Below are 27,854 nucleotides of genomic sequence, written 5' to 3'. Positions count from 1 at the left end.
TTGCTTTTGCTGTCAGGTTAAAAAAATTGTTGCCAAGACTAACGTTATGCCCATGTTTTCTTATAGGAATTTTGTGATGTTAGATCTTATATTCAAGTCTAATCCATTTTGAGTTAATTTTTGAGTGCAGTGTAAGGTAGAAGTCCAGTTTCATTCTTTTACATGTGGCTGCCCAGTTTTTCCAATGTCATTTATTGAAGAGTTTGTCCTTTTCCCATTATATACCTTGTCTTTTTTTTTTTTTTTAATAACAAAAAATATTTTACAGAAGTTTCCAGATAAGCCATACAAAATGGTCACAAGTTTTTTTTTGAAGGGAGGATTCTACACTTGACAGCAAAGCCACAGTGTTATTAGTGAGGACTGTGGTGTTTGTTTAATGTTACCATTTTGGTTCAAGCAGTCAAGCTTGTCCATCTCCCACATCTAAATAAAGTTAGACTTGGCTAGAGAGCATATTCTAAAGAACTGGTTAGCTGCTTTTAACTAAATGCAATTAGATCACCATATAAAAGGGGGGAAAGGAGCCCATAAGACTAAAATAAAACTACCTATCCCCCTCCCCTCAAAAAAATATTAAAGAAAAACACCCACACCCTTGCAGTTAGCTCTGACAACTACCTTCATTCACGGTGCTTTATACTTAACCCATAGTGGAGGAAATGAATAAAAGCAGAGAGGGGCCACAGCAATCCTGATGGTACCTCTAGCCTTTGCTTATGCTTTACAACAGTGAATCAGGACAAGACATAGATTTGCTATTGTGCATTAATCACCAAAGGACTGAAATGTCTGAGCTTTTATTCTGTATAAGACTGTATCCATTAAATGCAAACAGAAAAGGAGTAAGTCTTGTCAGATTAGGAGAAGCGATGCACACTTCATGATCAGATCGATTTTAAATATTATTTATAGCATATAGCCTAGTCCATGCTCTAACTGTTTCTATGGCTTGGGCTTTATTGGTCTTCCACTGCTCCACTGCATCATTTGCTAATGGATCATCTGGATTGGGAGCACTTAACAAAGCCTGGATCCATAGCAGAACTGTGTGGATCTGCAGTGCTGAGGACCATTTATCCTTCAAGATATCTTAAACATATTCTTCCCAACTACTCTACATTAGGATGATAAATTTTTGTCCTGAAATGTACTTTAGGGGCTGCTGTCAGGTATTCTTTTGGAAGGAATAGTTTAAATTTAAAAGTCCTTCCCTCGAAGGAGGAATCCTGGGGGCCAGCAGTGACCGCATGAAAATAATGGGCGTTGCTCTCTTCTGGTTCTGTTTTAATGTCAGGAACTGGTTCTGCCAGCAAGCGCTGGGCTTTTTTTGATAAATTCTGCAGGGCAGCCCGGCAATCTAGTCAAATCCTGAGTTCTGCTTCTGGTCTTGACTCTGGTTTCCTATACCTTGTCTTTTAGCCACAATCTTTGATGCTATCTTTCTGACATTTCATGTATGCTTTTTAATTTTCATGGTTGAAAACACAGTTAACTGGCCAAATGTACCACTATGGCTAAAGACTTGACAGATTTAGCACCCCTAATAAGTGCCCTCATTTTTCTCAAAATACTGTTTGTAAATCCCACAGTTTTTAACAACAGTGTTAATATTTTCATTTTTTCCCATTGTCCATTTTTCAAAACCTTAAGGGTAAAGAAAACAATGCTTCTTAAAAATTTTAACTTTGGATTTTTAACATTTTTTCAAATGAAACCTTATGTACATGCCCAATAAGTAAAGCAGAGCAGTGCAGCAATGCTGTAGTTGGAACAGTGGATGTATGTGTGTTGGGGGGATCCCGAAGGCAGTGCAGCAGCCCTGATGGGAGCAGAGAGATTGCTGCCAACTCAGCATGTAAAGAAATCACTAAGTCACTGGAATAAACTATTCATGCAAGGCACAGACCCTTCTTTAGGACAGAGAAGGTGATGCTGCTGAAATCGTTGTTAGCTGACAGGTGGTGCCACCATGATGTTGTTGAGCTGATATACAGTAGCCTGAAATTGGTTTTTGAAAGCTGGTTTATGATTGTCAGAGTGAAATATACAAATGTGGGGGTTGGCTTGATTGGTCCTTGCTGGATTCTTGAATCCCACACTGGACAGTCCTGGAGGGAGGCTTTTTGTGTTTTTCCCTATGAAAACATGCCTGTAATTTGAGGGTGCAGGAGGAAAACTACAGATAGAGACAATTTACTCCATGCTCAATAACCTGGTTTTATTCCCTCACTGTCTAATTCCCCAAAGATCACAGATGATTTTTCTGGCCAAGTTTTTCTCATAAACCAAGACAGTGATGTATGAGACACTTGCTACATACATAAAAACAGACTGCAGGGGCGCCTGGGTGGCTCAGTCGGTTAAGCGTCCGACTTCAGCTCAGGTCATGATCTCGTGGTCCGTGAGTTCGAGCCCCGCATCGGGCTCTGGGCTGATGGCTCAGAGCCTGGAGCCTGCTTCCGATTCTATGTCTCCCTCTCTCTCTGCCCCTCCCCCGTTCATGCTCTGTCTCTCTCTGTCTCAAAAATAAAATAAACGTTAAAAAAAAAAAACAAAACAAACAGACTGCAAAGCTCTTGAACACCCTGCTTCCCTGCTCCCTACTCTCTGGTCCTACTTGGCATGTTTGGCATCATGACGGGGCAAGAACAGCTCCAGCATCTCAGATGGGCATGAGTGACACTATGTCAATGACTATTTTATTACTGGAGAAGAAGTTCCCACTTTTCCAAACAAGATCTGGTTTCAGTGAGAGGGCAGAAGCTAAGATTCCTGTGCAAGTGAATGGTTAATCAAATTGTCCTATGAATGAAAGCAGATAAACAGATGATCAGACCTCATCCTTCTCCCCATTGAACTTCTTTGGCCCTGAAAAATGGCATTTAGTTCTCAAAGTATGTGAAAAAAAAAAAATGGGATGGGGCATGTCAGGTTTAGATTATTTACCATATGATTTTTGCCATACTGAATACTTTAAACGACTAACCTCACTGAATCCCCATAGTATTTCTGGGAGGTGGGATATATTTTTCCATTCAAATATGAGATGTCCTAGGCTCAGAGAGGTAGACCATTTGCTGAAAGTCACACAGCTGGTAACAAGGCATTGCTCTAAAATCCATTTGTTTATGTAACACTAGGAAAATACCCTCAGCATTTGAATGAGTAATTTCTACTTGGGATCCCTATATCCTCTTGTACACAATAGAATATAATACACATTATGACTTGTGTTATGCACCTGTCTTCCTCAGTTTATGTAGGTTCCTTGAGGCTGGGGACTGAGGCAAATACTTTTGGTTCTCTCATCAGCCACTCCTTTCCTCCTCTTTGCCAGTAGAACTTATCTCTTTGCCCAGAATATAGTCACATGACCACATTTAGCTGCAAGGAAGGCTGGGAAATGTAGTCTTTAAGTGGGTCATTTCTGCCCTTAATAAAAATTGAGTTCTATTGGTAAGAAAGGAGGGGAATTTGGATGTGGGATAGGAAGATTTTCTGTATAGAGTTCTTTTTATAAATGAATATTTTAAAATACCTTTAGGAAGAGCACATTTTCTAGCCTACTTTCCACTCCTTTTTCTCTTTAACTTGACCTAATACACACATATGTTACTTGTAGGCATTGGATTTAGAACCTGCAGAAACCTCTGTGGAGGCAGCACTCTCCCTTATTCTCCTGACAATTCCTCTCTGAGGTCAGGAGTGGGGTTTACTCACTCTGTACCTGGAAGGGGATCCCAACCACTGGTCAAGATCTGGAAATGCAGCTCTAATCCCTGGAAAGTGGTCCCCTCAGATCTCTGTTTGCCTCCTCCTTGCTTTTTAAAGCATTTCTCCTGTCTTACCAAGTTCTTCTCATATGTTCAAAACACAATTCAATGTGATTTTCACCTCATTTGCAGGAAAAGGGCCATTGAGAAGGGTGAAAGAAGAGGTGCTTGCTACAGCTATTGCATTTCCCTGGAAACTATAACTAATCTAATGTTGTAGTTCTTCAAGTGCATCAAACACCTATGGACATGGTCCTGCTGTCTTACTTGGCTGCTAGTGCTAGAGCAAATACAGTTGGGGGCTTACTGTTTTCTCCATTCCCTTCAGAAGGAACTGACTTGGGTTTTTTGTTTTGTTTTGTTTTTGTTTGTTTGTTTGTTTTTTAGGTGTTGTGGTTATTGGTACCTGTGATATGATTAGCCCATTTGGAGAAAAGATCCACAGACTCTGAGCCAGTGGTTAGAAAAATAAAGCGCACATTGATTTATTTAAAAATTTCCAGAAGTTTCTTTGATTCTTGGGAAGGCTTTGAAGGAATTGGTGAAATTTCAGGCAATTTCCAAAGACTTCTCTAGTTGTTTTCCACAGGAAATGTAAAAGCACACATTTAATTTTAGTTCATTTGGAAGTATTTTGGGAAAACACATAGAATGTAGAAGTAGGGAGAAATGTATAAATAAATAACTTTTTTTTTAATATCAGGAAATGAGTCATTTCATATTGTTTTACTAAAACCCGGTTAATACTAATCATGCTTACCATTAGTTATTTGAAGTTCAACTGACTTTTGGCATGCAGGATTGCCTGGTAAGCTGGCTCTGTAGGGCAGAGCTATGACATTGGACTTATTGTAGTTATTTTATTTTATTTTATTTTATTTATTTATTTTTTTAATGTTTATTTATTTTTGAGACAGAGACAGAGCATGAATGGGGGAGGGGCAGAGAGAGAGAGAGACACAGAATCGGAAGCAGGCTCCAGGCTCTGAGCCATCAGCCCAGAGCCCGACGCGGGGCTTGAACTCAGGTGAGATCGTGACCTGAGCTGAAGTCGGACGCTCAACCGACTGAGCCACCCAGGTGCCCCAGTATTGTAGTTATTTTAATAACCAGCACAGAGATAAGTACAACCAAGGGCACATATGTGTAGAATTGAACTGATACCAGTAGTAGGAAGTTTTATTAATGTACCTAATTGATTCATGTCTTAAAGCTTTGATGAGAACCTTATAAACTTTCGGCCATTCTGAGGGATAAATCAATTTCCAAGTTAATTAACTAGCCTCACGTTTCATTTATTCAGTTCTAATTGTTTATGAACTTTGTGCATATGGTTTTGCTCTGAATGAGAGAATCAGTGCCCATAAATAAGTGAAAATATTTGACTTCTCTGTACTCTGTTTATGTGTCTGTATCATGTATGTTATAGCAGGAACCAGGGTTAACAAATTATTTTAACACAAGAGAATTGTAATCAGGAACTTTCTACCTAAATAAGGTTGTAAGCAGTTCTCCACAGTGACAGAAAAATAGAAATTTGAATTGATTGGCAAAATAGGTAATTTCCATTAGGTCAGTCTTATAGCCAATGGGGAATCTTTTGACTGTCCAATTAAAAATATCAGCAATTAGGGGCATCTTGTAGAAGCTTGTCTTATGTATTTTTTATTAGTAGCTGTGAAATAATAGAAAAAATATGTTAAATCAAACCTGTTTAATTTCCCGAATGACAAGTGCACTAGGAGTATCTTTGTTTCTAATATTTGGTCTTTGACCCTGATTCCTGACACAGAGCCCCTAAATCCCTTATAGTTTCCTGGGTAATAGCAGTATTTTTTTGTTTTAAAGAGATGACTCTCAGTGGGCTCCTGGATGGGTTCTGGTTTCCAGAAACACCAAGCCATGGTTAGATGGTTGGAATTTTCAGCTCCGCCCCCTATTTTCCAGAGAGGGGAAAGTGACTGAACATGAAGTTAACGATTAGTTATACTTATGTGATGAAGTCTCCATAAAAATCGCAGAAGTATGGGGTTTGGAGAACTTCAAGATTAGTGAACATATCTACATATTGAGGGTCCCACACCCAACTCCATGGGGACAGAAGTCCCCAAATCTGCCCCTAAGTATCTCTGCATCTGGCTGTTCATCTGTATTCTTTATTATGTCTTTTATTATGTAGTAAGCTGGTGTTTCCCTGAGTCCTGCGAGCTGTTGTAGCAAATAATTGAACCTGAGGAATGGGTAGAGCCCATTGGTCAGAAGCACAGGTAACAAACTGGGCTTCCTATTGACATCTGAAGTGGTGGTGGTGGTGGTGGTTGGGGGACAGTTTTGTGGGGCTGAGCCCTTAATCTGTGGGATCTGAGACTATCTCTCCAGGTAGTGTCAGAATTGAGTTAAATTGTAGGACGCCCAACTGGTGTCAAAGAGCTGATTGGTGTGGGGAAAAAGCCATACACACCTGGCGGCAGACATATTCTGAGTGTGGCTATAGTGTGAGAGTACAGGAGACACACGCGAGGAATGTAGGTGTTCTTTATTGTAGCCAGTGGAGATATAGCCAGATTTGCCACATACTAGGAAAGCTTATTTGTTAAAGTATAATTACATATAGGAAAACATAAAAATCATGAGTGTTTAGCTCAAAATTTTATAAATGGAATCTACTCACGTAATGAGTACTCAGATTAAGAAACAGAATGTGACCAGTGTCCTAGAAAATTCTTTCATGCTTTCTTGCAGGCTGCCACTGTTTTTTGTTTGTTTGTTTGTTTTTAATTTTATTTCTTTTCTTTTTTTATTTTTAAGTTTATTTATTTTGAGAGGGGGAGGGTGCAGATAGGGAGAGAAAGAGAACCCCAAGCAGGCTTCACACTGTCAGCACGGAGCCCAACATGGGGCTTGAACTCATGAACTGTGAGATCATGCATGACCTGAGTCAAAATCAATAGTCGGATGCTTAACTGACTGAGCCACCTAGGTGCCCTTGTTTTTTATTTTTTGGTAGACACACAAGCACACGTTTTTCTAAGGCACAGAAAGAAGGAAATTCCTTTTTGTTTCCATCTATTCTTACTACCATCTAAAAATAAATGAGATCTGACATTTCTGATGAGCCCCCAGAGGTACAGATGTAGCTGGTTAGTGGGCCACACTTGGAGTGGCAAGGATCTAGAGCTGCAAGGTCCAATAAGATGGCCATGAGCTGTGTGTGGCTATTGAGCACATGAAATGTGGCTAGTCCAAGTTGCAATTGCTGTAACAGAGAAAGAAGAACGAGAAACTGGAGGGGAGACTTTCCTGCTCCCATTCCCTGTGTGAAGTACCCTGAAGCAAAAGAACTAAAAGTACCTACACCACACTGCATCACTCTGTGCTAACTTCACAAGGACATGTACCGCCTCTGTTTCAGTGCATGAGTGTGATTCCAGCACCTGGCCTGATGCCTGACATGTGAAAGTTCTTCATAGATGTTTGTTGAATGAATGTATGAAAGAATGGAAGAACAAATCTATGAAAAAACAGTGGTGGTAACAGGGACCCCAAGATAGAGGAGAAATTCACAACAAACTCTGTATACAACTGCTTGACCTTCTCCATGTAATTTGGTAGTTGAGCTCCATGGAATGAGACCCAGTCATCTTTGAACCCCTCATAATGCCTTGCCTATCTTAGGGGGAGCTCAAACTATAAAGAAAAAAAAAGTAAGTGAATTCTACGGAAGGAAGAGCTGTTCCTTGAATTATTCTCAAGATAATAATATTGATAATAGTCTGTTTAAAAATAGTTTTGTATTTCTATTAAAATTATTTTAAAAGGTTTTTTTTTTTTTAAATTTTCTCACTTAATTTTCACAACTTCCACTGAGGTAAGGATATTTTCACCACTGTATACACGAGGTGTGAGTATACATAGCTTAGGGAGATCACACGTCCTGCAGGGGGGTCCCAGGACTCAGGAGTTTCAGGGCAGGGTCTTTGCTGCTCCACTAGGAATAGAAGAAATGGATGATCCTTCACTGACCAGAGTGTAATGTGTTCTCAGAGACCTTGAGAATCCTTGGTTTCTGTGACTCACAAAAGGAGACATCTTCATTCTTTATTCAGAAACATTCCAAGTATGCAGATAATTCACAACAGGGCTGGGGGAGAATTGCTATCCATTTAATCATGTATTCATTCTTTCTTGATTACTCTTTGCCAGGCACTGTTATAAACAATAGGGATACAGCATGGAACAAGACAGATATTGTCCTTGATCTCTCTTGGTGCTTATATTCTAGAAAAGGAGACAGAAAATCAATAAGTAAACATAAACATAGACAAGTTAATTTGAGATAATTATAGTATCATGAAGACAATAAATAAGGCTAACATGAGAGTCAGAGGGTGGGGAGCATGGGATGGTCAGGGAAGGCTTCTCAGAGGAGGTGACTTATTTTATAAAATAAACTTTCATTGAAGTATAACATACATGCAAAAATATGTACACGTCAACGTGGACACCTTGATGAAATTCTGCCCAGTGAACACAACCTGTTAACTAACACTCAGGCCAAGAAATAGAACATTGCCAATATCCTAGGAGTACCTTCATTCCTTCATGCGGTGACTTTTGAGTTGAGACCTTCGTGCTAAATAGACGGCCGTGCAAAAGATATAGGTTCAGAGTGTTCTCATAAAAGAGGAGAACAATTGAGAAGGCAAGAAGAACTTGGCATGTTTGAGCAGCAGAAAGAAGGCCAGTTTGTACCACTTTGTTGATTTAGCACAGCAATATTTGAGCTATCTGTTTGTAATATGACTCTCCGCTTGGGATGGGAAAGGAAGCCACACTTTGATTATAACTGCTGTCCAAGCTCCATCTATCAGTAAGTTGGGCTCTTAGGATCCCAAAGTAACTTGGAGCAGAGAGTCTTAGCAGGAAAATCTTTGGATATTTTACTGATTACATAGTGTTCACCACATCCAAGGAGGGCACTTATCCTAGTCCAAGCCCAACTCAGATATAGGGACTTTCACAAATATGTTATAACCTCACACACTACAATAATTCTCCTAGGTTTTTTTTTCAATTCCATCAGCTTCCCTCCTTTCACCATGGCAACCCATTAAACAAGAGCTCCTCCTGTTATCTTGTCCAGGGCCCTGGTTTTGACATTTTATATTCCAGGATTTCATCATGACGATGTGCTTGAAAAATCCCAAGTTACCTAAACATTTGAATATAGGATGGGTTGATTTCTGAGAAGGGATGTAGGGGGTACTTACATAACCGGAAACAGTAGGAACACTGGGGAAGTTGTTACACAAACATGTGCCCTTCAGAGCTGTTATGTACAGAGGCGATACGTCAGATTGTTTTCTTCCCACCCTCGTGAAGTTTTCTGCTTTAACATTAGACTGTCCCACAAGTATTAATATTTTCTTGTATGAACACTCATTCAGAACTTGACAAATGAGCACTTACTTTGGTGAGGTTGTCATGCCTTCACACTGGTTTGCAAATTAACCTACTTTGGCCCCCCCACTGCCTGTGCAGAGGCTCCATCTGGGCCTTGCCACCCTTTAGGGTATGTTTCTGATGAGTTCACTGTATATGCACTGCTTTCAGTGTTCATGCTGTGCTACCACGGTGGACTCTGCAGGGTGTGAGCATTCCTGTGGTGGACACCTCTGCTATAAGGGAGGCACTGCCAGGGACACCGTTCTGTGCCAGTGTGTAGATGGCTGTGGCTTTTCCCGCAGTTCTTCCCTGGCTGCTGCCCCTAGCCCTCAGTTGCCAGCAGTGTATGGAGGAGGACTGGCTTCTTTACTTCTGTTCTGCTCTGTTAGAGGGTCCCCAACCAGAGGTGCCTGAGCTCCAAGGTGCTTGTTTATTTACAGCCTTTTGCTTGACAGAAGAGTCTGACACGATCCCACTGGGCTGAGTCAAGAGACAAATTAGAAGGACAGATACCTGGCTGAGGTCAGAATTTTCCCATCCTTAGGAGTTTCCTACAACTTGACAGGATTTTTCTTCCCTTAAGATATGTTCGTGGGGTACCTGGGGTGCCAGTCAGTTGAGTGTCCGACGTTTGATCTGAGCTCAGATCTTGATCTCAGGGTTGTGAGTTCAAGCCCTGTGTTGGGCTCCATGATGGGCGTGAAGCCTACTTAAAATATGTTCCTTCTGAGGAAGCTCCTTAGCCTATCTCCATGCAGATAGCTGTCAGCCACTTCCCATTTGCCAGCTGTGTCCAGACATCCTGACTCTCCAGACTGGATACAGCAGTAGGTCTTTCTCAGGGTGGCTCTGTAGCTTACTGATGGTTCACCATACATGCCCAGGAAGGCCTGAATCTTTCAGCCTTGAGCTGGGAGCCCCTACTCCTTGTAAATAATGTTCAATGCTTTTTTTTTTTTTCTTTTTTATCAATCAACAAAACCCTGATCCTTGTTTTGACAAGTTGTGTCCCAACAAGAAAAGATCGTTCTTGCAGTCAAACCACCTTAACATGTAAATTTCATGGGAAGTTGGATCATTTCTTTAGCTCAGTCTTTGAGAGGAGAATGAGGAAAGGCAGTGGGCTCCTAACTTATCTCTCAGACCAGAATCTCACCCCTGTAATTTATCTGCTTGCATGGGGCCATTTGAGTAATCTTTCTAAAGTACTGAGTCATACCTCTGTTTTTTTTTTTTTTTTTTTTAACGTTTATTTTTTGAGACAGAGAGACAGAGCATGAGTGGGGGAGGGGCAGAGAGAGAAGGAGACACAGAATCGGAAGCAGGCTCCAGGCTCCGAGCCATCAGCCCAGAGCCTGACGCGGGGCTCAAACTCACAGACCACGAGATCGTAACCTGAGTTGAAGTCGGAGGATTAACCGACTGAGCCACCCAGGCACCCCCATACCTCTGTTTTTAAAACTTGTGCTGCTTGCCCATCACTTAAAGGCCAATTTCCTTTCTGATCTTTCTTGATCCGGTGGCTACCTCACTTTTCTTGCCTCTACTTTCCCTACTTCCCTCTGTGTGCCATACTTCCTGTCACATCAGTCTACTCCAAGCCTGTACCTTTCCTCATGCTGTTCCCTTTGGTATACTGCCCTCTACTCCGTGTTTACTACCTGGGAAACTACTCAGCCTTTAGACCCAGCTCACATGTCCTCCTCTAAGCAGCCCTTCCCTCCTGATATCTTAAGTTGTTTCCTTACTTCAGGGAAGGCCTCCCCAGCAGGATGAGCCAGAAGGACTGACTCACAGTGTTGAAGCAGAGTTCAAGTTCTACTTAGTGGTTGGTTGTTCGTGGTGTGCCTCTCTATGGGGAATAGATTTTCTCCCTGATTGTGTTTGTGAAATGCACTTTCTCTCCTTATTTGGCTTCTGGGGACAGTGTGCCATCCATTAGTGTGTAAGGGAGTTGCCTCTTCGTGCGAGATCATCAGCTCCTTTAATCCTGCTTTGTAACTAACTGGATTATGTCTGACTTTACCATGTGCCTGGAGGCTTCCTATGGGTCTCATTTCAAAATAACAGAGAAATGTCATACTAACCACCCCTCCCAGCCCCCCTCAGCAACATATTTGTTTTTTAAAACAGTTTAATAGAATAATATTCAGGGAAAAAACAGGAGCAAGAGGGGGAAATAACCCAAAACAGCCTTGCAAATTCATAAGACAGCTAATGCACTAAGTATATCCAAGGACTCTGAGCTCCTCTAGGAGGTCTACAGGAGAACAAAAAAGGGGTTAGTGCCTGAACTGACTGGGCAGATGAAACTATTGGGTTGCCAGTGGGGAGGATCTGTTGTCAACAGGACCTTTTAATCAAAACCCAAACCACTGCTAATTAACTAGGTATTAAAGCAACAAGAGGCAGATACTGAGGGGGGGGGGGCGGTGGGCAGTAGGGCCTGGATTGGGGTGGTATAGGTGAAGGGTGGGAGGATTAAGTCTTGGAAACTCAGAGTTGAGGCCCTTAGAATGAGCCAGATTCTCTGGTCTGTGCTATTCATATCACTCCTCTGTTCAAAAACCTGCAATGCTACCTTTTTATAGCCACTTTCCTCCCAACCCCTGTCCCTACCCCCTGGCAACCAACCACTCTCCATCTCTGTCATTTTGTCATTTCAAGAATGTTGTGTAAATGGAACCGTATCATCTGTAACCATTTTGAGGTAGGCTTTTTCACTGAGCATAATTTTTCTGTGTATCAATAGTTTATCCCTTTTTACTGCTGAGTAGTGTCCAATGGTATACATGCACCGCTGTTCGTTTAACCATTCCACAAAAGGACAGTACGGGGGATTCTTGTGGTGGGAGTTAGTTTGTATCTTGACTGTGGTGGTAGCCACATGAATATATACATGTGATAAAATTGCACAGAGCTAAACATGTACACACGAGTGCGTGTACGTGCTGGAATTTGGATAGGTGGGTGGATCATGTCAATGCTAACTTCTTAATTGTGACTGTGCTATAGGTCGAGAGTTGTCAACATTGGGGGAAACTGGATGAAGGATATATTGGATTTATATATATTGTTTCTTACAACTACATATGAATCTATAGTTATCTCAAAAAAAAAAAAAAAACAACAACACAAAACAATTGGTGGCACTGTCTGTGGAACAAAGGATAAACCCTTTGGTCTGTCATTCAAGGCCCTTCCATGCTCTGGCTCCATGCTCCCCTGCCTTCAGTCTTCTCTCACCACTTCAGCAAGGCTGACCTGTTCAACATTTCCCATACCAGTCACTTTTCTTTAAAGTAAAATTTTGTTTCTTTTTAAAAATGTTTATTTATTTGAGAAAGAGAATATATGTGAGTGGGGGAGGGGCAGAGAGAGCAGGAGAAAGAATCCCAGGCAGGATCCAGCTTGGATCCCGATGTGGCACTGGATCTCAGGAAATGTGAGATCATGACCTGAATGTAAATCAAGAGTCAGACACTTAACCGACTGAGCCACCCAGGAACCCAAAACTTTTCTTTTTAATTGAAGTGTAACATTCAAATGGAAAAGGGGTCAAATCACAAAGGTACAGCTTAATGAATTTTTAAAAGTTTTAAAAAAAAAATTTTTTTAACGTTTATTTATTTTTGAGACAGGCAGAGCATGAACGGGGGAGGGTCAGAGAGAAAGGGAGACACAGAATCTGAAACAGGCTCCAGGCTCTGAGCTGTCAGCACAGAGCCCGACGTGGGGCTCGAACTCACAGACCACGAGATCATGACCTGAGCCAAAGTTGGACACTCAACTGACTGAGCCACCCAGGCACCCCTACAGCTTATTGAAGTTTTATAACATGAAGCCACTCATATAACCAGAACTAGATCAAGCAGTAAAACATCAGCAGGATTCCAGAAGCCTCCCTCCTCCTCCTCCTGTTCATTTAGTACCCTCCAAAGGATAATTGCTATCTGATTTCTATCCCATTGTTTTTTCCTGTTTTTAAACTTCAAATAAATGAATTCATAGATTCATCTTAACTAGCTTCTTTTGTTCAACATTTTGATTAGATTTATTCATGTTGCAGGTAGCCGTGTATTGCTGTACTAATGTGTGAAAAAACTGTAATTATACCATTTATACATGGTACTATTGATGATTATTGGGTTATTTATGGTTTTGTTTATTTCAAATAGGTCTGCCATGAATGCTCTTTTATATGCCTTTTGGCTCACATCTGTACTCATTTCACTTAGATTACTACCTAGAAGTGGAGTTGCTGAGTCATAGGCTATACACATGTGTAGCTTTCGTTGGTACAGCCAAATCTGTTTCCAAAGTGGTTGCACCAGTTTACATCCTTCCCAGCAGCATAGGGGAGTTCCTGTTGTTCTGCCTCCTTGCCAGTTTTTGGCATCAGTTTAATTAATTGTAGTCATTCTGGTGGGGTGTGTAGTGGCAGCTCATCATTGAGGACTGGTTGCAAGAGAGTTTTCTGCTCTTTCCCCCAGCAGGAGAGTGCTGTTGCTTGTTACTCAGTGCAGGGGTTACCATTGGGATAGAGAGGTTTCCCACTTCTTCCCCAGAGGCAGATGGCTGTGTTCCTATCCCTTCTGCAGACAGAGGATCTTAGCCTGTCTACTCCTTCCCTAGTGGTTTTGACTTCAAACAAAGCCTAGAAGGTTTTGACTTCTTATGAGAGAAAGTTCTGGAAAATGGGCAGTGTTTCATGCCTGCAGGCCAGTGAGGACTCTCTCTCAGCTGTCCTGCCTGCCTCAGTCTTTTTTCTGAGTACCTGGTAGAGATTGCGGAAAAGAGCTTGGGAACATGAATTTCTCTTGTGTCTGAGGTTCCCGTGGATTCTTAACTTCGTGCCAACACACACTTTGCTCTTAAGAATTTTTTGTAATGCTAGCTCTTTTCTTCTTACCCTCTTGCTCCAAAGAGGCTCTGGCAAAGGTGGAACAGTTCTTGTGTACTGTGTCTGTGTGGCAGGGTTTGTCATTCTTAGGAATTCAGATCTCCTGATTGCCTTGTCATGGGCTCAAGGGGAGTTATGATTTTATAGATTGTTTGGTTTTCTCTCATTGTTGGGATAGGAGGTATGTTCTCTCGTGGCTTTCTACCTCACTGTGGGTTTTAATTTGAACTTCTTTCATGACTAATGAGTTTGAGCTTTTTTTTTTTTTTTTTTTTTTGCAGAGCCAGCTGAATCTTTCTTTAAGAAAAGACACTTGAATTGACTTTTAGTTAGGGGCATGGGCAAGAGAAGATACCCAGGCAGTAGACTACTCCTAAGGGTAGAATGAGGACTGGGGCTGAGCCTCAGGTGGGTCTCCTGTTCCTAGTCACTCCCCTGCACATTCCCCCAAAGGCTCTCCTGTGGCAGCCACAGGGGAAGGGTGACTGGGGGAGGGGGAACATCAGTGACTGCTCACTTGGATAAGACATCAGGTGACTTAGACACCAGCTTCCCATTCCAGTTCTTGATCTTCTTCCCAACCATGGCTTTGGAGTAGCTGAGCAGCGGAAGGAGCTGGAGTCCCTGCCAGAGCTGAAGCTGGACTGAAAGGAGCTCAGGCTATAGTTGAGGCCAGGGCTCGTGAGTCTATGGGGATAGACTGAGCTCAGCCTACCTGAGTATCTGCTCGTCATCTTTGTATGGATCCTCATGTTCTGCATCTCAGATTCCATCCAGCTCTCCTCACCCTCAAGCAGATCTTGATGTTCAGGGACAGCTTGATGTTCATGAGCTCCTGGTACTCATGCAGTACCTGGATCCTGTCCATACCATGTCCTTCTTGGCTTGCTGCAGGGCAGCCTCCAGCTCAGCCAGCTTGGCATTGGTGTCCTTAATGACAAGCTACCCGCACTGCTCAGCCTCAGTGATGGAGGCCTTCAGGGAAGCCCTTTTTGGCCTTTGAGGGTCTAGATCTAAGCATGGAATTGTCTGATGTTCCTATTCATCTCAGAAATCTCCATCTTTGTATGATAGGGGTTATCCCCGTGCTTCCCAGCCAGTGTCTGCAGTTCCTTGTACTTGACCTGGTACGTGGTCTCAGCCTTCGCCTGGCTATGGTTAGTAATCTCCTTGTACTGGGCCTTGACCTCCGTGTTGATGCCTTCTGGTCCAGGGAGTGGCCGTTGCCCATGAAGAGGACCATGGAGGTGTCAGAGATCTGCGACTGAGGCTCTTGGTTTTCCTCTTCATACAGCGGTCTTAGGGAGTCAATCTTGTTGGGGAGCCACTCCAGGTGGGACTCCAAATTTGCCTTATTCATGTAAGCTTCGTCCCCAGCCTTTTTGACAAGGACAAATTCATTCTCCATCTCTGCAAGCTCTTTGATCTCTCTTTGATCTCTTCCTTATGCTTATTCGTGACGTCCTCCACCAGCCCCTGAATGTTGCCAGGTTCTGTCTCCAGCTTCAGCTTCTTCTGGGCTACTGTGTTCAGCTGCTGCCCAAGGCTGTTGATGCAGCTCTTGAACATGTTGTTCATGTTGCTCTGAGCCATTTTCTGGTCCTGTGAGAGACTCCACTTGGTCTCTGTAATCTGCTTCTGCTGCTCTAGGTTCTACACTTTGTTGATAAAGGAATTGTTTTGTGGAGTTGTTATCTTGGCTCTTGATCTGCTCCTTATCCTGAGTGGGCACAGCCTGGGTGTTGGAGTCTACTCCCAGCTTAAATGGGCTCAGCAGGCTCTGTTTTACTGAGACAGCTGTGATGTTCTATATACCCGTGGCCCTGCTATAGCCCCTGACCACACTCATACTGATGCCCACCTGTGAGAGGGCTGAAGAACCGATGTGGGTGTCAGGCACACTTGTGTATGAACAGCAGCTGAAGGCCCAGGGGCCAGAGGTGGACACCTTGTAGGACTTATGGGTCAGCCTGATGGACACAATGGAGGCTGCAGTAGAGGTGAGTAGGCTGAACCAGACAGAGATTTTGAGGAAACACTGAGAAGCTGTTTCTAGGTGTGGGACCTTGAATACCTTTTAATATAACAACCATGTTTTGCATTTACCTGCTCCATTGCCTTTGTCTGAAATGCTTTTTCCTTTTATGCTCTGCCTGTTTCTTCAAGGGTCACTTCTAGGGTCCCTTTGTCCATGCAACTATCTCTAACCATGACTGTCTTCATTCACCTCCCCTATCAAACCTTGCTTTCTCCACCCCTCCATTTACCCAGTATTTTGTGCTGTTTGAACTAGGGAACTAGGATTTGGGGAAAGATACCACTTTTTTCTGGTTTCTATTAGTTTTCCTTATGACCAGCTAGGAGAAGCAGAGCAGGAGGGTGAGAGGTAGTATACATGTTCAGGGTGGATTTTCCTGGGACTTGGAGAGAGGAATAGGTCACAGAAACAATTTCTTCTAAAACTGTTAAGGCTACACTTCATTTCCCCAAAGAAAGAGTTTACAGTCAGGGAATTTGTAGGAGGGTCATCTCATAAATGCCCTGAAGGCATCCTCCTGGTTTGGGTTGTGTTTTGTTCCTTGCCAGGCACTTTTCCTGGTTAATTGAGCCCAAATTGCTGAAAACAAACTTTCTCGGGGTTATCCTCATCCTGCTGGGTATCAGCTTTCCCTAAAACCAAAATTGCTGCTTAGTCTAGACCTGCACGTTTATTGTTCTATTTTAAGAGAAGCCCCAAATCCGTACCAGAATAGCAGAGGTGGCTGCTCTACACAAAACTGCCTTTCTTTATGGCATTTGCTTGTCTCCCTCACAGCCATGAACCCTTTGTATGCTGTCTGTCCCCGGCAACTTCTGGGCAGACCTCAGCTGCTTTGTTACTGTCTGGGGCAGCAGCAAAGCCAGAAATAGTGTTTTCAAAGTGAGAGAAGAGAAAAATAGGATACATCTCAGTCACAGAAAAGAAGCCTGAATTCTGAGGGTGGTCATAAAAGACCACCTGTTAATTAAGCCATGACCAGACATACCTGGCTGTGTGTTCCTGTCTTTCTTTTCCTCTGACGCCGTGGACTGCATTTTTCCTTTACATTTTGCTTCTCTGTCAGCATTTCTGGGTGAATTGGTAAAGCACATCAGTTTTCTATGATTCTTTTTTTTTTTTTTTTAGCATTTATTCATTTTTGAAAGTGAGAGAGACAGAGCATGAGCGGGGGAGGGGCAGAGAGAGAGGGAGACAGAGAATCCGAAGCAGGCTCCAGGCTCCGAGCTGTCAGCACAGAGCCCGACGCGGGGCTCAAACTCACGGACTGCGAGATCATGACCTGAGTTGAAGTCAGATGCTTAACAGATTGAGCCACCCAGGTGCCCCAGTTTTCTATGATTCTTTCCCGTAGTGACCTCAAGGCAGTGGTGTGCTGGTAAACGTTTTTTTTTTTTTTTTTTTTTTTAATTTTTTTTTCAACGTTTTTTATTTATTTTTGGGACAGAGAGAGACAGAGCATGAACGGGGGAGGGGCAGAGAGAGAGGGAGACACAGAATCGGAAACAGGCTCCAGGCTCCGAGCCATCAGCCCAGAGCCTGACGCGGGGCTCGAACTCACGGACCGCGAGATCGTGACCTGGCTGAAGTCGGACGCTTAACCGACTGCGCCACCCAGGCGCCCCATGGTAAACGTTTACTGACCGGCTCTCTGGGAAGAGGAGCCCTGATTTGCAGTGTTTATCCATTTCTGTAGTATAGATACTTTCACCATAGCTGATTAAAAAGATTTTTTAAAATGTTTATTTTTGAGAGAGAGAGAGAACACAAGTTGGGGAGGGACAGAGAGAGAGGGAGATGCAGAATCCAAAGCAGGCTCCAAGCTCTGAGCTGTCAGCACAGAGCCCGATGTGGGGCTCAAACTCACAAACCGTGAGATCATGACCTGACCCGAAGTCGGACGCCCAGCTGACTGAGCCACCCAGCTGTCCCATCATCATAGCTCATTTTAAGCTACTTATGTGAGATCACTGAAAACGGAGTTGGACAGAGACATGCAATAGCACACAATTACATAGCGTCTCCACCATATGAGCGAAATAGGTGTAAGTAACCTCAAGATCATAGATCAGTGATTGGCAAGTGATGGCCCGTAGGCCACATCTGACACATGGCCTGTTATTGTGCAGCCTGTGAGCTAAGATTGGTTTTTAATTTTTTAAAGCATTGTTAAAAAAAACAATATATGACAGAGACTATCTGTGACTCTCACAACCTAAAGTATTTAGTATTTGTCCCTTTGCAGAAAAAGTTTACTGGCTCCAGCATAGATAACAGTAAAATTTGAATTTTTTTACTGTTGGGTTTTAATATCATTTATTTAACTGTTAATGTATATTATTTAATTTTTTATAACAGCTGTGTTTAACAAGCCACAAAGGTCCTCCAAATTGAATAGTTGGTTCTCATGATCTGGTAGGAGCTGACATTAGCACACCACTGCCTCAAGGGTCATTGCTTTAGGGACCTTAAGAGTTCTTTAGTCCAATATCTTCACATTATAGATGGGGAAACTGAGACCCAAAGAGGAGAATGATTTACTCAAGATCACTTGGCAAATTAGTGGCTGAGCCAGGTTTTGTACCCGCTAGTTTTGTTGTGTTTGGTCATTTGATGATGTCTAACAAATACCCATGGTCTCTTTTTTATTGCTTTTACCTCTTAACTCCCTGATTTCCCCTGAAGTCTGAGCTGGCACTTGGCACCCTATGGTATGCCCCAGCACCGCACAGCCTGGGCTAACACGTGGAAGCACTGTCACATTGACTTAACTGTGACCCTGTTCACATTTACTGACTTACTCCTTTTTCTGTTGACTTTGAGGATATTCTTTTTCTGTCCTCTAGATTGTTGCCCTGGGTTTTTTTCTCAACTCCTGACTTTTTACCCAGTCTTGGTTTCTTCTGACAGGATAGTGTTCTTGCATCAGCCTCCTTGACCATCACCTCCCCTTTGGGGTTTGCACTGAGCACTCTTCTGCTAAATCCTTGTTCTCATCAGACTGGTACCCTGTTTTTTGTGAGAGAACCTGATTTTTGTCTGAGGTCCTATGGGTGGGGAGGGGAGAACAGAGGAAGCTGGGTTGAGAAAGAGGAAAATGCTGGTATCAGGGGTGTGTGACTAGGGTTGCATCTCCTGTGAATTGTTGAATGAGGAGAAGGATCCAGGCTGGAGACAGAGAGGGAGAGGTACAGAGAGGAAAAGAGAGAAGAGAGGGAGAGGGAGGAGAGAAGAGAAGCAAGGAGCAGAGATAAGCTCCGGGTTCCATGGCTCCCATAGTCCCATGAGGCTGGGGTGCTTTGAAAGTGTCACTAGTAATCTTATAATCAACTCCCACATACTTTGAGCTAGTCTAAGTGGATTCTTGCTTCTTGTGACCAAAATTCTTGCTCCTTTTTAAAAATTAAAAAAATTTTTAAATTAAAAATTTTTTTTTTAAAATTTGTTGTCAAATTAGTTTCCATACAACACCCAATGCTCATCCCAACAGGTGCCCTCCTCAATACCCATCACCCACCCTCCCCTCCCTCCCACCCCCCATCAACTCCTTGGGACCAAAGTGGTCTCCAGTTGAAACACTGGAAGTCTCAGAATGTTTACGGACTGGGAATAGCTGAGGCCCTGAGAGCAAATGACCCTGTGAATGAGCAGGCACCTTTCCATAGGAGTCCCCTGTCTGTCCAGAAGCTATGGCAGGGTTCCAGTTGCTTTCCGCTGTTTTCACCCCTCTTTTTCCAGAGTGGTTGAATGCCAAAGGATTGTTTATAGCACCATTAATGTGGTCGAAGGCAGCGGCAACTACAGCCTGATTTTGATATATGCTAAGGTTCCAAAAGAAAGTGATAAATTATAAAAGATCTTCTATGAGTGTGAAAGTGAAAAAAAAATCTTAGTTTGAAGAAACTTTTCATTTTATGTTTATTTCTATGAAGCAAAATTACCTGTTCATTGTTAATCAACAACACCTGTAAAGAAAAAAAACACCTGTAAAGAAAAAAAATATATAGTCAGAATTGTATTTCCCTGTAAATAATACTTTCACTTTGACTTTCTGCCTGTCCATCTTTACATAGGTAAACTTTTGCACAGTTGTGTGCAAAATGATACACACACACATTTTTCAGTTATGGAAAGTTTCTATGTTTCTATAATCTGTGGCATTTTTCATTTCTCATGGTTGAGTGACAGTGTTTCTGGTGGATTTGCCACAGTTTGCTTAATTTATTCTATAATTGGATGTTTAGATTGTTTCCAATTTTTGCTCTCATTTTCAGTAATTCAGTGAACATTTTTTTATATTTGATTTTATAATCAAAATGCAAAATTCCTCAGCAAAAATCCCCAGAGTGGGATTACTGGGTGATGTGGGAAGGCTAGCTCAGGAAGAAACACTGGGTTTAGAGTCAGAGACCTAGGATTGATCTTTGATCTACTACCAGTGTGATCTTGTGCAAATTACTGCATGTCAATGATTTACAGTTTTCTCACCTGTAAACTTGACTTATACTAATTCATACCTCATAGGATTTTGAGGAGCATTAATGAGATAATCGTAAGTATTAGCACATAGCATACTTAGATGAGTTAGTTGAAAGAGGATAGACATTTTTATTCTTTTTGTTCCATATCACCAAGTTCTTTTTCAGAAGATAGAATCATCAGTGACAATGAGTATATGCAGATTTGAGGGCAAACTTACCTGAATTGAATTTTATGATTTTAAAGGTCAATATAATAGACCTAATATATTAAAAGATACTTAGGGATATTCTGAAGTGTGCAAAAGAAATGCTTAGATACTAAAAAGTAAAATAAATAAATTACCACAGTACGCAAAGCACAGCACGGTATGAAATGACAGAACTAAGAGAAAGGATCAAAGAGACTGAGGTGGGGAGAGAGCTGTGGCAGAGGAAGTCAGTACTTTTCTGATGCATCTCTAACCTTTGCCAGGTCTGCTTATGGGTGGGCCCTGCTCAATAGTTCCCTTTCCTCTAAATGAGCAGTGCACAGTTCTCTCCCCGGGCCCTGGCAGATGCTCCCCAACTCCATTCTTCTCTGCCCTCCACCCTTAGGGGAGCAGATGTAGTGCGGGGAGGGAACAATGCCTACATTGTAAGCCCAGCTCTCACACACAACTCCGTGCCTCCCTCCCCACCACAGAGGCTGCTGCCCATGCTGCCAGAGCCTTCAGCCCACTCCTGTGCCCGCTCAGACTCCTTCCTGCCAGACCCCAGGGGGCAGACAATGCCTACTTGTACTCAGGCCCTGGTTTCCTTCTTGCAAGGAAGCCGACCTCCCTTTGCAGAATAGCCTTTGGCTCATCTCTGACTTAGGATGGCAGGATTCTCTCTCTACAGCTGAGTCCTTGGCACTGGAAGAAGGGACAGTCCCCTAAATTCCAAGGGATCTGGAGGAAATGACTTGAGTCTATTCCTTCTTCTTGTGAGACTTAAGTGGTCTGGACTGTTAAATGAAGGGGAAGCATCAGAACAACTATGGTGAGCCCATGATTCACAACTGTTCTTCTGGAAAAATCCATAGTCTCTATAGCATGGTCCTTTTTGAGCACCCATGCTGTGGGCTGAAAAAAACAACTCTGCATCAGGCAGATTTAAAATCCAGTACAAAAACTTTCTGATGCGGGTAGTAGATTTCTTCTCCTTTAATGGAGCTTGATATTCTATAAAGCTCTTTCTCATCTATTCTCTTTGAGGGAGGCGGGAGTATAAACAGGGAAACCGAGGCCCAGGGATGGAGAGTAGTTAATAAGTTTGGAACTGGGACTTTGGAATCTAGGTCATTAGTCTCCTGGGCAAAATTGTGTTCTTTCTGCCACACCATACTGAGCCTCGTGAAGAGCATGGAGAGGGCCGGAAATGAGCAACCTCAGGGATGCAGAAGAGGATCCCAGGGGATAAGCCTGGAGGGGCTTTGCCAACAGCAGAGCTGCTTTGGGAGGAGCTTACTGAGTAGAAGCCATACAGGACTCTGAGATTTCTTCTCAGTTGGGTTTTCACCAGAGCTCCTTTATGGTTTCCTGCAGTCACCTCTCTCCCCAGGGATCTTTGGCTTCTAGTAGGACTGAGAAGACTGCTCTGAGCTAATAAGCCTTTGTGAGATGCCATGGACTGAGGGCAGCTGCTCAAAAGTGGATTGTAATGGCTGGAGGATCTCCGATCGCTTAGATTAGAGATCGATAGTCTCTATTTTTCCCTTCTAATTGACCCTCAGTGTTTCTCCCTTCTCATCAAGTGTGATCATTTTAAAAGGAAAGTCCCCCTGCTCAATAATTTTCCATGGCTTCCCATTCCCTCAGGAAAAGTACAATCCCTGCAAGATGACATACAAGGTCTTTGTGGGCTTGTGCTGGACCCTAGCCCCTGATCCTCCTCCCCACTACTTTTTCTCTGACTCCCACCCTGGCCCTATGCTCCCTTTTTAAAAAACTTTGGTGAGTTTCCTAAAGGGAATATGCTGTTTTATGCTTCCATGCTTTTTTCCATGCTGTGCTCTCTGCCTGGAATGCCTTTCTTATTTTGAAAAAAAAAAAAAAAATTTATTAAAAAATTTGAGAGAGATGGAGGGGGGGAGAGCGAGCACTGGGGAGAGGGGCAGAGGGAGGGAATCCCAAGCAGGCTCCATGCTCAATACGGAGCTGCTATAAACATTGGGGTGCATGTGTCCCTTCAAATAAGCATACCTGTATCCCTTGGATAAATACCTAGTAATGCAATTGTGGGGTCGTAGGGTAGTTCCATTTTTAATTTTTTGAGGAACCTCCATACTGTTTTCCAGAGTGGCTGCACCAGTTTGCATTCCCACCAGCAGTGCAAAAGAGATCCTCTCTCTCCACATCCTCGCCAACATCTGTTGTTGCCTGAGTTGTTAATGCTAGCCATTCTGATAGGTGTAAGGTGGTATCTCATTGTGGTTTTGATGTGTATTTCCCTGATGATGAGTGATGCGGAGCATGTTTTCATGTGTCGGTTGGCCCTCTGGATGTCTTCTTTGGAGAAGTGTCTATTCATGTCTTTTGCCCATTTCTTCACTGGATTATTTGTTTTTTGGGTGTTGAGTTTGATAAGTTCTTTATGGATTTTGGATACTAACCCTTTATCTGATACGTCATTTGCAAATATCTTCTCCCATTCCGTTGGTTGCCTTTTAGTTTTGCTGATTGTTTCCTTCGCTGTGCAGAAGCTTTTTATTTTGATGAGGTCCCGGTAGTTCATTTTTGCTTTTGTTTCCCTTGCCTCCGGAGACGTGTTGAGTAAGAAGTTGCTGCGGCCAAGATCAAAGAGGTTTTTGCCTGCTTTTTACTCGAGGATTTTGATGGCTTCCTGCCTTACATTGGGGTCTTTCATCCATTTTGAGTTTATGTTTGTGTATGGTGTAAGAAAGTGGTCCAGGTTCATTCTTCTGCATGTCGCTGTCCAGTTTTCCCAGCACCACTTGCTGAAGAGACTGTCTTTATTCCATTGGATATTCTTTCCTGCTTTGTCAAAGATTCATTGGCCATACGTTTGTGGGTCCATTTCTGGGCTCTCTATTCTGTTCCACTGAACTGAGTGTCTCTTTTTGTGCCATCTCCTTTTGCATTCTGAGTTGGATCTTTATGATGGTGGCCCCTGGCTCCCACTGGTCTCACTGTCCATGTCACTAGAGTCACACTGGGTGCTCTCAGTTCCTGAAAGATTTCTTCCTGCTTTAAGAACTTCACAATACTATTTCTTTTGTGTAGAGTGCTACTCCCTCAGTTTTGACATGCACGAGCCAGACTGACTCTTTGTCAGCCCACCTAGCCTATGAGATGGGAAACCTTGGATTCTGGTGTATGAACTCTTTGAGCCATGTGATTGCTTATTGCTAATAAGGCTTACACGTGTGTGCCCGTGAGGTGGTCACCATGCTTTAAAAGAGTGAAGAAAAGAGAAACAAAGCATTCTGGTGTCTTGAGGAGGTATAGCAGAGGAAAGAAAAGGAAGGAAGGAAGGTAGGAATTAATCAGTCAGACTCTTATCAGATCTAAGTCCAAATTCTGGCCTCTCAGTCATTAGGTGTGGGATTTTTGACAAGTTACTTAGTCTCTCTAACCTTAGTTTTCTCATTTGTAAACTGGGGTTAATAATGGTTTTTGTCTCTCATGGTTTTAGTGTGTGTAATGAAGTTTAGCACAGTGTGTGCTGCATAAGTCCTCAACTTCATTTATAACTCATTTATTAGAAAACACAGTGAGTGTGAATATATAAGCATTTATTCAAAATCATTTCAAAATCTCTTTTCTCCCTGCTTCTTCCTTTATCTCTTCTCTCCCTTCCTCTGGCCCTCTGTTTTGTCTTTTTCCTTTCCTTCCTCCTCCCTTCCTCCATTCCTCCCTCCCTCCCTCCCTCCCTCCCTCCCTCCCTTCTTTTTCCTTCCTTTCATAAACTTTGTTGGATGCCTACTGTGTGCCAGGCAATATCCCAGAGTCTGGGAAAAGACTTTGGTGAGAAGAATGTGTGTTTTGTTTTCTTACCCACGTCCCTGAGTGAACTTTGAATTTGTCTATATGACTTAGTCTCAAATGACAGGCCCAGCAAATCTAAAGAGGTTAGGGGTGGTGGGGTGTGGATAAAAAGGTTCTGGGGATGAAAAGGTTTCATCTGGGTCTCTCATCTGGTCATCCCCAGATCTCTCCTCTCCTCCCACTGCCCAGCAGGGAAGTCTCCACTTGTGATATGAAAATGCCCTTTCAACAGCACCAGTGTGGAAGCTCAGATGTTTGTAACAGTTGCTTAATTTCAGGAACAGAGATCTATTTTGCCAACTTATGCTCCCACCGGGCCCCTCTCTGCACACTGTGAACTTGGAATGAAATCCAAACCACGAAGTCTTAAACTCTTGAAACTTAGCAGGGGGAAACAAAAGGGAGGGGATGGTGATTTCCAGGTTCAAAGAAAAAAGCTTCACCAGGCTCATGGATGAAGGAGTTGACCTAAAATATAATCATCCAGAAATAATATTCTGAAGATTTCCTTTACTAGAATCAGAGACCTATTGGTAAAACTTTCTTTGTAACTGAGAGATATAGAAAGGTAATGTGGGGGAATAGTTCTCCTTTCCAGAGCGTTCAATCAAGAGTTGTTTTGTGATGTCACCTGCTCAGAGAAAATGTTTTCCTTTTTTGGCTAGGAAAGATCATCTGTGGCAAATGGATTTGTAAGTTTGAATTCCCAGTTATATTGCTTACGTTTTAGAGGTGTATTTCACAATGACCCTGTCCCAAGATGAAGAGGCTTTAAAATGAGTGAGACCAAAGACTATTAGCATAGTTCAAAGCAGATTGGCCATTCATAGGCAAACTGGGATTATGAAAGGTAATTACTCTGATGTGGTATTTCCTATTCCTCCTTCGGAGTGCACCTCAGATTTCAGCTTCTCTGTAAAGTGTTCCTATTCCTCTTCCCCTCAGCCTGTGTCACCTACTTCCCCTGGCCTATTCTCCTAACTCCTGTCAGCTGCCTCCTGCCCCAGATTTGTGTCCTTCTCACTAGACCTGCTGGTCACACACCCTGCCCTAATCTGCTGTCTTCAGAACCACCACTTGGGCCCCTCATAAAGCCTGAAATCTTGGGGAAAAGGGTGTGGGGTGGGGAGTTGTAACTTATCCAAAGTGATGGGCATTTCCTCATTCAATACCACTCTGAGTCAGAGGGCTTTCTTAGTCTACCTGTGTGCTTGTAGGGAGGGGAATGAGAAGAGATATGGTTCCTGCACCAGTCCCTGGGAGGGGTTGCTGGCTATGATAGTAATCTGAAAGCTCTAGAAGGAAGAACTGCATGTGCAGAGCCTGTCCCAGGGATCAGACTTGGCTTAGCCAGCCTTACCAGTCCTTTGGTGGAGAAGAAGGAGAGGTTGCAGAAGACAGTTTTGCTGGCCTGAGTTGACTTAGATCATGGGTGTGGTGAGGCCTGGGACCATATGAAGGCTACGTGGGTGAAGAGGGGTCTCAGCAAACTGGGGGGCATGAGATTATGGTGTTTTTTTTTTTTGTCTTTTTCGTTTTAGTTTATTGTGTTTTCTGACTTAAAACTTTTTTTTATATGAGTTTGGTTGACACATAATGTGGTATTAGTTTTGGGTGTATAACAGTGATTCAGCATCTGTATAGTTATGCTGTGCTCACCACTAGTGTAGCTACTGTCTGTCACCATACGATGCTATTATCATATTGACTATTCCCTAGGCTGTGCCTTTTATTCCTGTGATTTATTCATTCCAAAACTGGAAGCCTATATCTCCCATTCCCTTTTACCCATTTTGCCCATGCCTCCACCCCCTTCCATCAGTTTGTTCTTTGTATTTATAGGACTTCAAAAACTGCTTCTGTTTTTTGTTCGTATATTTTATTTTTTTAGAGTCCCCATATGAGTGAAATCACAAGGTATTTGTCTTTCTCAGTCTGACTTATTTCCCTAAGCATAATGCCCTTGTGAGCATATGGTTTAAGTTCTGTTATCGGTGCCCCAGAAGTTGGGCCCATGAATCTAACTTGATAGGACTGGAAGAAGCTTCTGGAAGAGTGGGAACTAAAATCCTAGAGCTTTGCTGGGTGACAGGTCTTTAGTATGGGGCAAGAGAAGGAGAAGCTTATACTTTGAGGCAAGATCCTTCCTGCTTTCTAGCTTTGGATTCAAGAGCCATGGTTAACTCTAACACAACCCTATCTGTGAAGTCCTCAGATCTCTCCTCCAGGAAGCCTTAAAGTCTGGCCTGGGCTGAGAAGGAGAGGAATGTACACTCCCTGGGCTAGGAGGTTTGGCTTCCAGAAAGAACTCTAATATGAAGCTTTTGTGGTAGTATCGAAAATGGTGGTTTTAAAACAAGTTTACAGTTTATTTGACACCACCCTTCCAAAGGTGGAGCCTAAACTACTTTTGAATATGGGCTTCCCTTTAGACTCACTTCTAACTAATGGGACATGCCAGAGGGGTTGCTACATGACTTCTCAGGCTAGGTTTGGAAAGGCCATACAACTTCTTGGAACCCAAGCCGCCATGTTGTAGGGAGGCGCAGGCCACAAGGAGCAGCCATGTGTGGGTACTTGAGCTGATAGGACCGGTTCAGGTCTCACCTAACAGGCAGCTTCAATTGCCAGACATTAAATGAGAGAGCCTTCAGATGAAATGAGATGAGCCCTCAGCTGTTGACCCTACCCTGTTGATACAACCTGCCATCACCAAGTCCTACCCAAGTTGCAGATTCATGAAAGAAATAAATGTTGCATTGTTTTAAGTCACTAAGTTTTGGGGTAGTTTGTTACATATCAAAGAGGTAACAAGAACACAAAATGCCAGAGTTATCTGGCTTCTGTCATTTGTTAGACATGTGGGTATGTTGTCTTCCGCCCCCCAGCAGGAGAATTATTCAGTAAATCATGGCACGCTCAAAATGCACAATATCCTACAGCCATTAAAAATGCTATTTTTGGGGGCGCCTGGGTGGCTCAGTCGGTTGAGCGTCCGACTTCAGCTCAGGTCACGATCTCGCGGTCCGTGAGTTCGAGCCCCGTGTCAGGCTCTGGGCTGATGGCTCAGAGCCTGGAGCCTGCTTCCGATTCTGTGTCTCCCTCTCTCTCTGCCCCTCCCCCATTCATGCTCTGTCTGTCTCTGTCTCAAAAATAAATAAATGTTAAAAAAAAAATTTTTAA

General features: G+C 42.9%; 1 protein-coding gene and 1 pseudogene across 1 annotated transcript; both read right to left on the bottom strand.

Annotated features, from left to right (window-relative positions):
• Positions 1-889: 889 nt before the first annotated feature.
• On the bottom strand, positions 890-14,208 carry LOC109269829 (ubiquitin-conjugating enzyme E2 N-like). The gene is given in 3 exon segments (XM_053908008.1): positions 890-1,093; positions 1,095-1,340; positions 14,134-14,208. Coding segments are annotated over 3 exon segments (516 nt in total). The 3' UTR covers positions 890-898.
• Positions 14,209-14,637: 429 nt separating this feature from the next.
• Positions 14,638-27,854, bottom strand: part of LOC109269830 (keratin, type II cytoskeletal 8-like) — a 33,881-nt pseudogene continuing 20,664 nt past the window's right edge.

The sequence above is a fragment of the Panthera pardus genome, unplaced genomic scaffold, assembly GCF_024362965.1.
Source record: "Panthera pardus isolate Hobbes unplaced genomic scaffold, ASM2436296v1 HiC_scaffold_20, whole genome shotgun sequence".
NCBI lineage: Eukaryota > Metazoa > Chordata > Mammalia > Carnivora > Felidae > Panthera > Panthera pardus.
This window is presented reverse-complemented; position numbering and strand designations above follow the sequence as displayed.